Source organism: Typopeltis vanoorti, chromosome 22 (assembly GCF_054136105.1).
Source record: "Typopeltis vanoorti isolate ZY-2024b chromosome 22, IOZ_Tvanoo_1.0, whole genome shotgun sequence".
NCBI classification, from domain to species: Eukaryota; Metazoa; Arthropoda; class Arachnida; order Uropygi; family Thelyphonidae; genus Typopeltis; species Typopeltis vanoorti.
Window position 1 is genome coordinate 32614228 of NC_143570.1, and position 13528 is coordinate 32627755.

The window sequence follows — 13528 nt, forward strand, 5'->3', positions numbered from 1 at the left end:
TGCTGTTCGCCCTTGTTCCCTGGCAAAAACAACGGTAGCCCCTTGTTTAACTGGGCGACACTCCCGCCGGCATGAAATTTTGCCATGTTGTACCATCATTTTGTATTTTGGTTTAACCAATAAGAATACAATTTGGTCGGCTAAATCCCAAATTGCCAGCCCATCCTCGTTCGTTTACTATCCAGGTAGATACCCAACAGGGTGGACCACAAGAAGGTGAGAATTGGACATTAGGTCAGAAGCCCTGGTCGGTTCTCCGTATTCCTTTAAAGGCTATGTGGAGGTCTCCTCTCAGTTATACAGCTTTGACCCTTAAGCACCCCTTCCAAACTTATTTCATTTAATTCAATAATCATGTATTCTAATCCTTTTATTCTATTGTTGGTGATGGTATTATTAGTATGATATCAGTGAAATAGCAGATTACTTAAGTATTCTCCATCAATATTTAATCTTCTTTTCTCCTAGCATATTCAAGGGTGTTACAAATAATTCTGGTGAGATCAGCTATCTGTCTGACAAACAGAGTAATATATAATGCAGTTGAGTCAAGGAAAAGGCAAGTGGCTAGTAATGTGCCACACAACTGCTTGGACTGTTGCCATTTCATTTGTGCAATAATGATAATAGTAATTATTTGGAGGAGGAGATATCCAGTTATTTGCTGATGCTAAATTATGTGATCATACAGGATGATTATATAACTATAGTTTGGACAAAGGAATGATGGCTGCCAGTTCATCTGTATAATGCACAGCTGTAAATGTGCATTATAGAGACGGAACTAGACTGCAAAAAACTGATTTGGCCAGTGATTTGAGAGTGACAGTTGAAATTCAGAAAATGTACTGAAAAAGTGGAGAAAATCACACCTCCATTTCTGTGCAGAAATCTGTTTCCTTGGTTGCATGCATTATGAACTGGTAGAGAAATTTCAGAAATAAAGTGACCTCTGGAAAGACTAGCCTGTCTTTCCACTTTTAAGATTTTTGATGGCTTTTTCGATCTCAAGTATTGACAAGTCTTCTTGATTACATTCCTCTTGAACATTTTCTACAACTGTTCTGTCTCTGCTTTAGTCACTCAAATTAAAGAATCTTTCAAATTAATTACTCTAAAATAGACTTCAGTTTATGTCATATTTATCATTTGCAATTCCTTTTACTCTTTCCTGCATTTCTTAGTTTGTCCCCCCCCCCAACAGCCTCTAAATCATTTTGCCACCTTCATGATATTTAAATGCTATGTTCTTACCAACATTATCCCATGATAATGTTGGTAAGCACTAGTAGTTTTGTTTTGCTATTTTTACACACACAGCTTGGGTCCAATACATTTTTTTTTTATGTATTCTCTCAGGGCCCCCTGCTAACTAAGTTGCCAGGAGCTTTTGATATTTCTTCTTTTCCATGGCTTCCCCTTTAATTCTAACTCCACTGTAAAGTTTGAACTTGTCTATCCTTGCAAATATCATTACACATGCCTCCTAACTGAATGATGTTGCCACTGAGATTCCAAGGTTTCGTTATTTTTTCAAACTCATTTATACACATATCTGAGTTTATCGAGTTCATCTCTGAAAGATGTTTGACTTTACTAAATGTTTTTAAGATTGCTTATAAATATTTTTCCTTTCATTGCGATACTCATTTTTATCTTGCGCAAAAGGACGATAACTTATTTCAAATCCCTATACACTCTTGCATCCTAAATTGGTACAAATGTTTCACTACCAACACAATGACAATAAGACTTCTTATTTTTCTCCATGTGAATTTATTCAAAATTTTCTGGACAGACTAGTGATTACTAACAAACTCATGTTCAGACTTCTAATTTTTTTCTCAAGAGAAACTATCATAATTTCCTTACTACTTAATGATGCAATAAGTTGTGATATGGATTTTTGGAAAATGCATGCACCTTTTTAGTAATGCAGTTGAAAAAAAAAAGGTATGTTAAATTCATTAAACGCACAGATTTCCTGCATGTTTAATGAATATGACAGAATGAATAACATGCAAGTCTCTATTTCTCTTTGTTATTTATTGTAATATATACAACTTTCATAAAACTTGTATTTTTTTTACCCCTTCATCATCAATTTTCTATTATGCTTCCTTAAAGGGGGTGAAGAGGATATTACACGATTAAGTTTACATTATTACTGATCTCCTATCAACAATTTTTCTCCAAATCAATCCATCCTATGTCAACTCCCATAGTTGTATCTTACATTTTGTCCTCCAAGGAACTTCTGAATGCATCAATCCAATCGCAGTTCTTTAATCCAATCTTTAGCCTGTCCTCTTGGCATAAAACACCTATAACAAACTATTTCTTAGGCCCCTAGGGGTTTGCTATGGTAAATAGACTACTAGTTACTTTATTATTATTCTAATATAATGAAACCACTTTCATGTCAAGTGGCTTTTACTCTACAAGATCTCCAGATTCTTACAGAGCCTCTGAAATTTCCTGATCTTCCCACCCCAAAAGAAAACAAGGAAGGGGGGTCCTATAACATTCGTTCCTGTGGCACTTGCTATGTTGGTCAAACAGGATGTTTCAGAGAAATCTGCATGTCAGCACATTTTAAAGATGTCTAAAGGAAAAGAAATATAATTATGATTTAGCTTTTCACACAACCAATGAACACCACTGGCACTGTTGTGTCGGAAATAACCGGCCCGCTATCAGTCAGCCATTTATTTCGGACCCAACATGGGAAGAAATTGACTTACGATAAAAACACGCTTATACTCTCAAGAGCAGGGGTAAAGAAATAATAAATGAATTGTAATCGAAGAGGGTATATCAATTTAATTAGTAAGATTGTTATAAAATAGTCCAAATTGTATTCTAAAATCATGCCCAGTATGGGAAAATTATGTTAAAGAAATAAGAATCATATGTCAACCAATCAACGAAGGTCAAATCACTACGTAAGAGTCCACAGTGACACAGCAGAAAAACCGTATAGCCATCTGGCATCCTCAACTGTAACAGTTTCGTCAAGAGAGGCGTGGAGAAAAGAATATGACATCATCAATACCTGACAAATCAAGGATAGTTAAGTAGGTGATGAAAGTAATGAGAGGGGGCGCTCATGGATGAAATATAAGGAGCCACACGCACTTTAAACGCTCTCTCGTGTTCCTGTATTTTCCTGTGTTCGAAGGCCGTGAAGGCTGAGGAAGCTTGTCTCCAGTATCCAGCAATATTCCATGTTGCTGTGGGATCCGATATGCACAAGATATCCGACAGAACATCAGCAGACAGAGTCACTGATAAATCTGCTAACAATGTGAGGACGGCAAAGGAGATCCTTCGAGGAGAAAAGAAAGCAACAGACAGCGGAGCGACAAGAGACCCTTGCCACGTCCGAAGAAAACCCGGGACTAAAGTTAAGGAACCAACTTCACTAAGGAAATAGCTGGTAAAGTGCAGAACTTTTATTTTATATATAACAAGAAAGAGAGAGAGAGGAAACAAAAGAGAGGAAACAAAAGGAGAGAGAACTTAGAGCATAGCCCTGCTTGAGCCATTTAAGTGATCCATTTGGACTAATCGTCTGTGATAAGACCTTCCTATGTTAGTTTAATCTCTGAGAGCCTACAACTTATATAAGTTTTACAGGGAAGAGTTTAGTCCTCTGACTAAAACAGTGGCTGTTAATGGAGTAAATATATCATGTACATTTTGCTAAGGTGATAATATTTAAGAATTGCATAACCACGAGAGCATCACTTAATCCTAATGCGAGATACAAGAATAAGGATGATTAACTAATGCTCTTGACATAAAATTAAATGAGCCTGTGTGATAAGAGATATATAAAAGAGAATTTAATATTTAGGATATTTGAGTGATTTTTTTTTTTACAGTAGTATGAAAATCTATGCATGAGTTTATCCTTATATTATTGAGATATGATTTTAGTGTAAATACCTTTTGTTCAAATAAATTTATTCTTTTAAACTAAAACTTGTGAGTTCTTGTGTCTGAGACTGAACTACATAGGGGATACTGTATAAGTATCCCCTATGTAGTTCAGGATATTGTATAAAGAGCGGGAAAAAGGGAGCCACGACTGCATACTACGTGATTTCTAACCTCAATTAAATTGCTGACATAATTAATAGCTCAAGTCTTAGTATCAGAAACTGGTTTCTGGCTGGTGCAGTCAATCCTAAAATAATTTGTCAGGAACTAATTTCAGGTACATGTAACTTCTTAAGATACGAAACTAAATTAGGGCATTATAAGAAAACAAACTAACCAAAAGAGCAAAAAGGAAAACCAGAAGGAGGAACCAAGGGACGTAACCTCCAGATTCTTAGAGCCTCTGAAATTGACTGATCTTCCCACAACAAAAGAAAACAAGGGGGGTGGGGTCCTATAACATTCATTCCTGTGGCACTTGCTATGTTGGTCAAAAAGGATGTTTCAGAGAAATCTGCAGGTCAGTACATTTTAAAGATGTCAAAAGGAAAAGAAATATAATTTGGATTTAGCTTTTCACACAACCAATGAATGCCATTGCCACTTTGGCAAAAAAAAAATAGAAATGTCTAACAGTGTACATTACTGTTGTGCAAGGAAATTTATAGAGCCCTTCACAAAATGCTGCACACTCCCATCCAATGCAATAAGAACCGATGTGTCATCCGTGTGGAAAGGCTTATGCGTTCATAGAACACGTTATTTATTTTCATGGTATTGATGACAACACAGAATGATAAGAAAATAACATTTATTAACTTATTTACTAATAATGGAAACATGTATAGACCACAATAATAACTTTAATTAAATAAAGGTACAAATATTTCGTACTGAAAGTAACAGTACATCCTCAGTGTAGAACAAACAGTTAAAGGAATGGAATACAAAGTAAAGAACAGTCGGTGGATCACTAATTAAATTGTTGCCGCATGCCAAAAGATTAATTACTAAAATAATATTAAATAATTCTTTAAAGATAATTATTTCATTGATGGTTACATAAAATAAGAGTATCCCAAGCTTTTTTGGGGGGGGGGAGAGAGAGACAGACAGTCATTTCGATTTAAATTCGGCCGATGTAAGAGGGCTTCGTAACTTTCTTTAAAAAGGAGTTCGTATTTAAACCTGCATCTATGAAGAAGACAAGCTTTATCCCACTGGATATTATGATTAGTGTCAATGCTATGTTGTGCTAGACCAGACTTATGAGGTTTCATGTATTTGATATAATATTGATGTTCCTCCATTCTTTTTTCCACAGAATGGCCTGTTTGTCCAAAATAGGATAAATTGCATTTGCGTGGAATCTGGTAAACACCAGCCAATGAAAGAGGTGACAGTTTGTTTTGTAGATGGCAACAAGTGAGAAATTTTGTTGATAGGAAAATATGTGGGAATAAGATGATACTTATTCAAAATTCTGCCTATAGGTTCTAAGATGCCTGAAATGTAAGGGATTGGAACTCTGCGGTCTGTTGAAGAATCTTGAGGTGTTGGAACATAGGAGTCAATTATCTGTTGGATCTGATTAGGGTTGTAACCGTTAGATTCTATTAACTTTTTTATAGTGAAAAGTTCTTGTTGTAAGGTTGATGGAGAGGAGCACACTTTATGTGCTCCTCTCCATCAACCATCTATTAATTACAGATTTGATAATGCCAATTTTTTTGAGAGGTGTGATGAGCAGACTTCTGATGAATGTATCTGTAGATTTTCGATAGACACTTGTAGACGAAGTACCAGAGGATGTGCGTGTAAGGAGGATGTCCAAGAATGGTAAACTACCAGACTTTTCTTTTTCCATGGTGAACTGAATGCGTGGGTGAAGGCTATTTTATCTGTTGTAGAAATGTGGAAAGTTCCTCTTCAGCATGTGACCAAATCGCAAAAACATCATCGACATAATGAAACCAAAGAGAGGGTTGGGGATGAATGGATGAAAATAAGGTGTCTTCCAGATGTTTCAAAAAATAGTTTGCCAAAGATGGAGACAGAGGCCTACCCATGGCAGTACCTTCAACTTGTTTGTAGATCTTGTTTTTCCAGCTGAAATAACCTGAATGTATAACGAATTCAAAAATCTTTGCAATATCCGGAGGATAATCATCATATAGTAAGTTGAACTGTGTCAGCTAATGGAATATTGGTAAAAAGGGAAACAATATCAAAACTGACTAATAAGTCAGACTCTTTGATTTGAACATCCTTGATTTTTTCAAGAAAATGTGTCGAATTTTTGATGAAAGATCTAGAATGTCCAGTAAGGGCAGTTAATGAACGTGATAAAAATTTAGCAATTCGATAAGTGGGAGAGTCAATACAATTCATGATGGGTCTTACTGGATAGCCCTATTTATGGATTTTTTTGGGAGGCTATATAAGCGAGGAGTTCTTCCAAAATGAGTGCGCAATTTATCCACGAAGTTTTGATCCCAGCTGATAACTTCATCAAGCAACTTATTTAATTGTTTAATTTGAGAATTTGTAGGATTATGACTGATTTCTTGATAGGTGGAAGTATCTTGTAAAAGGCTGGTTACTTTTCTCTCATAGTCAGTCTTATCCATGATCACAACAGCTTTTTCTTTATCGGCTTTTGAAATGGATATTTCATTATTTTTTCTTAACAAGTTAAAGCATGGATTTCAGCACTCGATAAATTACATGGCAGTAACTTGCTTTTAAAAAGAGAAGCCACAACTTCAAATCATAGTTTATTAGCATCTTCGCTAAAAAGTCCTGACAGATTGCATTTAGGAATTACGGCAACACCAAGGCCTTTAGTTATATCGAATACATGCAACCTCATAAGTCTGGTCTAGCACAATATAGCATTGACACTAATCATAATATCCAGTGGGATAAAGCTTGTTGTCTTCTCCATAGATGCAGGTTTAAATACGAATGCCTTTTTAAAGATAGTTATGAAGCCCTCTTACATCGCCCGAATTTAAATCAAAATGACTGTCTCTCTCTCTCTCTCCCAAAAGTTTGGGAGACTCTTATTTTATGTAACCATCAATGAAATAATTATCTTTAAAGAATTATTTAATATTATATTTTAGTAATTAATCTTCTGGCACGCGGCAACAATTTAATTAGTGATCTACCGACTGTTCTTTACTTTGTATTCCATTCCTTTAACTGTTTGTTCTACGCTGAGAATGTACTGTTACTTTCAGTACGAAATATTTGTACCTTTATTTAATTAAAGTTATTACTGTGGTCTATATGCATTTCCATTATTAATTATTATGCCACAGGTACCTCTAAAGATTTAACTTATTTACTGATATTTCCCTAGTATTATATCCAGCATCTCCAGAGCACAAAAACAGTTTGTCACAGTACACAAAACAACAATTTGGCATAACAGTGGAACTAGTTTTTAAAAAAAAATTGTAATGGATAACACAAGGAACTAAAGTCCTAATTAGGCAGCATCTATGTTAGAAAAAGAGAGAAAACAAATATTAATTACATCTCAAAATGACTGTCTCCCAGATTTTGGTAAATTTATACAGCCATATTTGTTGAGGTTTGGAGTATGTTGCTTTTGTTGATTCCAAAACAATTTGACTTATGACTTCTGTGTAGCACTTTTATTTTCTTCCAATTGATCCTGTGTGAAGTGGTATCCAAAGCATGGTCTGTTAGATCCAACTTGCCAATAACAATAGTGCCGGATATATTTTTTTATGTTCACCAAGATGGATACAGCCACTCTCAAACCAGTGATTTTGCTATGCTATGTTGATGTGTTTGCTATTTGGCAACATGGTCCAGACACAATGGATACATTTTTAGTGCATTTAAATAGCCAACGCCCTAAAATCCAATTGATAATGGAACAGGAAGCTAATGATTGTCTGCCTTTTCTGGATACACTAATCAAACAGCTTCCAGATGGTTCTCTATCTTTTTCTGTTTATAGAAAACCCACAGATACAGGAAGATATTTGCACAAACAGTCACACCATCATCCAGCTCAACAGTATGGTATCCTAAAAATACTAACTGATAGAGCTAGAGCTACTTGTTCCAATGACAATGCTCTTACTGCTGAACTCACTCACTTACGTGACACCGTCTTAGCCAATAGCTATAATCTCCATAGAATAGAAAAAATATTAAATGCTCTCCAGAAATCCCCTCTGTTGCCTACCACACAAGACCACACAGCAAAACTGTTACCATCCCATACATTCAAGGTACATCTGAAAAGATATCTAGAGTGCTTAATAAATATCAGCTACGCACTGTATTTAAAACTTGTCAAATTGGCAACTCTCATCCGTTCACCTAAGGACAAACTCTTTTCTTTATCACATCCAGGAGTTTATGAAGTGCCAGTTCTTGCGAATGGGCTTACTATGGACAGACAGGAAGAACTGTTGATATCCGCCTTGGTGAACATAAAAAATACATCCGGCACTATCATTATGGCAAGTTGGGTCTAGCAGACCATGCCTTGGATACCACTTCACACAGGATCAATTAGAAGAAAACAAAGGTACTACACAAAAGTCATAAGTTAGAGAGTGTTTTGGAAATCAACAGAAGCTTTAAAACATACTCCAAATAGGGATCGTCCCGTTTTTGGCTAATGCGTCCCATTGTCCCGAAAAAACTCTTCCGAACAGCTTTTTGTCCTGTATTTTAGAGTTCAAGACTGAATAACAAAATCGACGAGTTACAATTTCTATTCTATTACAAACATCGCTCTCCATCATTACAGGGAACTGTAGATGCGTTGTTATTTTCTCAAGGCAAGTGATGGCAACACTGCAACAATGATAAGTACGTTAGAACAGTACGCATGTGCCATGATATTGGCTCAGCTTTAAATGGTACAGAACAGTTGATTTACTATATATATATATATATATATATATATATATTTTTTTTTTATAAATTTTATATATATATATAAATATATATACACAATTTGATTTACTATTTGTTTACTTATACTTAGTAAAGTGTGTGCATAGTAAACCTTACCATGCACACACACCTGGAAAGTTAGAATCATTTTGTAAGACTAGCATATGTAATGGATGCGCACACTAAACTTTCACCCTCAGTCATAAGTGTCCCATATTTTTTTCCAATGTATCTGGGATCCCTATCCAAACCTCAACAAGTATGGTTGTATAAATTTATCAAAAATCTGGAGACAGTTATTTTAAGATCTAATTAATATTTGTTTTAATTAGATCTTAATTAAAACATCAGACTGGAAACAGGTTAAACTTATAGCTCTAGAGTACCATTTTGCACTGGGCAATTGTCCACTTCACATGCTTTTTGCACCAGGCTAGATGAGCCGCTTTTTTCGTATGTTCAGTTTGTGTGCTACTCTTCCATGGAAACCCAGTAAATGGAGTTCTTTTCGTATAGTACTAGTGCTATATGAAAAGAGTTCAACATGGTGTTACTAGTGCTCTGGACCTCATCACAGATGGTCTGTGTCAGTTTTTGCATGTCACTCATTTTTTAACATCCTCCTGTCCCTGTTAGTCATTTTCAGTGGCCGCCCTGGATCTTTTCCTGTACTAATGATTCCAGAACGTCTCCATTTGCTGATCACATCACCAATTGTTGATTTTGGATGCTCCAGTTGAGCAGCCATGACATGTATGGACATACTACCAATGTGACAGCCCACGTTGACACCTATCTCAAAGTCACTGAGTTCATCTCATGTTGGCATACCACCTGTATTCAACTGCTATGATGAAATACCGCTTCCTACTATCTGTACACCAGTTTTTATGTTATTAACAAACCTGGAATGTTCTATAACTTCAAACAACGGGGATGTCCAGACAATTATTGGTAGATTGTGCGGGTGATAGTTACTTTTTTTCAAAATATGAATTTATAAGTTGCATGTTAACTTAAACTTAGTTACACCTAATCTGGTTTGACATAGCAATTAAAGATTTACCTGGCTTTGGTGGCAATTTTGGAGCATTATCAATAGGAGCAGGTGGTGGTGGCTTCTTAGGTACTCCAGAAGACTGATAAGAAATGTTAAAAAAATTATATAATTAATGGATTATTAATACAGTAGGTTAATATAAAGTTGAGGGGAAAGTAATGACAGGTTTTTGTACACATTTTATTTTATTTACTCAGAAATCAATTCAATAGAATCAGTGGATATTTGAATAATCTTTTTTTTTTACATGCACGTAATCAGGAATTTTATCTGCAAAGTTCTCCAACACACTCAGCACTAAATGGAGCCCAAGACAATTCTAAAGATACTTGTGGTTCAAACATAACAGCAAGCAATAATTGACTATAATGAAATACCAAAATTAATCTTTTCAGATAGCTATAGATAATAATATTAGCTGATTATTAATTAATGGCAGTAACATACTTGGAATGATTAACTCATTCCATCTATAGTATTAACAGCTAAGTTGGAATTATATAAAGAATAACTTATAACAATCAGTTAACAGTTCCAAGGCAAGGGCTGCACACCAGAGAAAATGTGCATTATTACTCTTTAAATGATTTATATATAGATGAATGTGTACATGCATGCACACACTAATTTGTTTAATTCAAGATAATTTCTCATATTTGGCATGGATAACTGTCATTCCAATTCCAACTAAAGCAATACAGAAGGGATCACAGCTCTCCCTTAAACTGTACTTAACATCATCTATAAACTAACTTGGAGTCACTTCAGAGAATTCAATGTCTAGTTTCAGCAATTTGGATTTGTGAGGTCTGATGTACCAAAATACGAGGGTTGTTTGATAAGTCTGTGCAAAAATGAAGAAAACGATTTTTTTGGGACGAACATTTTTTATTTTTCAACATAGTCTCCTTTGAGGTCTATACATTTAGTCCAACGATGCTCGAGTTTTTTGATCCTCTCATATAGTATGATTTGTCCAACTCTTCAAAATAGGCAGTTGTTTCGACAATCACCTCATCATTTGATGAAAATCTCTTTGCTGCCAGCCATTTCTTCATGTTTGGAAACAGATAGTAGTCCGAGGGAGCCAAATCTGGAGAGAGAGAGAGAGAGGGGGGGGGGGATGCAAAAGAACTTCGTAGCTTAAGTCGAACAATTTTGGGGTCACAATTACAGAAGATTGAGAGGGTGCGTTGTCATGGTGAAAAAGAATCTTCTTTTTCCCGAAGTCTGGTTTTTTCCCTTTATTTCATTATTTAAATGATCCAGCAAAGATGCATAATACACTCCAGTAATTGTTTTGCCCTTTTCCAAGAAGTTTATGAAGATTATGCCATAAGCATCCCAGAAGACAGTGGCCATAACCTTTCCTGCTGAAAGAACAGTTTTTGCTTTCTTTGGTGCAGATTCCCCGCTTGCAACCCATTGTTTTGATTGTTCCTTGGTCTCAGGCTGGTAGTGATGATCCATGTTTCGTCCACTGTTACGAAACGATGCAAAAATTCCTCTAGATTCGTTGAAACAGCTTCAAGCTGTCCTTGCAACAGTTCACACGTTGACGCTTTTGATCCAGTGTGAGAAAATGCGGCACCCATCTTGCGGATAATTTTCTCATATGTAAATGTTATGTATTATGTACGCAGTCATTTGAGATGCCCACAGCCATAGCAATTTCAGGCACCTTCACTCTTCTATCATCCATCGCCATATCATGGATTTTTTCAATAATTTCTGGAGTAGTGACCTCAACAGGGCATCACTTGTGCTCATATGGCCACTTCGAAAGTTACTAAACCACTTATAAACCGTTCTAATCGAAGGTGCAGACTCACCATAATGTTTATCAAGCTTAGCTTTGGTTCCCTGTGCTGTTTTGCCTTTCAAAAAGTAATCACTACATGAAATTCTTTCTCATCCATTTTTCACAACTCACGGTACTTGATCTATTCAAATGAATGCTAAACACAGAGTAATAGATCCATCTGACTGAAACTTAGTGTATGATCCTCCGACTGTTGCCAGCAACTAGAAATAACCTCGATATGTACTGGTGGCGCCATCTCTTAGACTTTGCACAGACTTATCAAACAGCCCTTGTATAACCCAGATGTGTTTTTGAAGTACTATATTTCTATAATGGATGATCTACGGTATTGTTCAGAAAGTATCTGCTTGTGAAAATAGGCTTGCAGTTATATTGATAAGGACAAGATGATGTTTCTTGGATTATCAGAGATAACTACACGTGATATCCACATCACAAGTGAAAGACTTTCAGTATCTTATGTCTGATAAATACATCTCTAGGATCTTGGAAAAGTTCCCATTCTCTTCCACTTTTAAATCTTACAACAAACTATCCTGTTAGTCTTCTAACAAGATAACAAGCTGTGTGTGCATGTGTAATATGTCATGCAAATACAACCTTTCTTATTTTGGTCAAATTGGCTATTTAAGAGAGAGACCAAAAATATTCAGAACTGCATGTGTGTCAGAACCTCAAATGTCAGAACTGTGAAATGGTTCGTGTTATGCTGAAACCAAGATAGAATCCTCTGAAATGATACCAAGATAATTCAAAGAAACAGTTTCAGACATGAATGCCTATTTAAGGAGAATTCCAAGGTCTTATCTATTAATATCAACATCAAAGATGGATGAATGAATGATTCCAAAATACATTATTGTTATTAATGAGTAATTATTATTATTATTATTATTATTATTATTATTCCTGATACCTCCAATAAACCAATATTTTTTTGCTATGATAATGTGTATTAGTATTACAACTGGCTTACAATATATAACATTCTGTCTGTGCTAAAGACACTAGATCAAGAGAAGTTCTTTCAGCAACAAAGTCAAAACAATAAGAATGTGCCAATGTTTCCTGGTCCCTTCAGTCCAGAAGCTTTGTTTTAATATATTGGTATATGGCTTCATGTACTGTCATGCAATGCACATGATGAAATATTCTAATATTTCTATACTACTAATATCTGCAATAACATTTAAAGCATAGATTGTGCTATAGGAGCAAGCAATAATTGACTATAATGAAATACCAAAATTAATCTTTTCAGACAGCTATAGACAGGACTTGGGGTTGCTTAATTCTTGCCAATTTTTTTTTTCTGTTAGAGATCTTTAATGATGCCACTTACTACTTTACTGCTACTCTGGATTGTAAATTTCAGCCTATCTTCTCTTAATCATCATCATCTCCCTGACCTATATATACCGTCAAGGTGTGTACAGGCTACTGTGACAGTACCAAATGATTAAGATCAAGATAATGGTGTACTTTATGAACGTGTATGCAACCATGAAATAACCACATATGCAGCTACAATAGGACTAATGCTAAACACACTATGTGCTCCAATGTGTCAGAAATATTCTCTAATCAAGCATATCATTTATAGCAGTACTGTCACTGCTTTTTCTTCAACCATTGTATTTGAAACACAACTGACTGAGATTTAACAGTTAAGTTAATCAAGACTAGGTTCTGTTATTATAATCATGATCATTTGTGTTTATGTGCCTTATAAAGCAGAAGGGATTAAA

The 13528-nt window shown here is 35.5% G+C and overlaps 1 protein-coding gene across 1 annotated transcript in view; it reads right to left on the reverse strand.

The window, feature by feature from the left end:
- LOC150094285 (SH3 domain-containing kinase-binding protein 1-like) overlaps positions 1–13528 on the reverse strand; it is a 305169-nt gene that overhangs the window by 157947 nt on the left and 133694 nt on the right. Inside the window, exon 6 of the mRNA XM_090411774.1 lies at positions 9962–10034. Within this exon, the coding sequence (XP_090267900.1) occupies positions 9962–10034 (73 nt within the window). The remainder of the gene's footprint in view (positions 1–9961; positions 10035–13528) is intronic.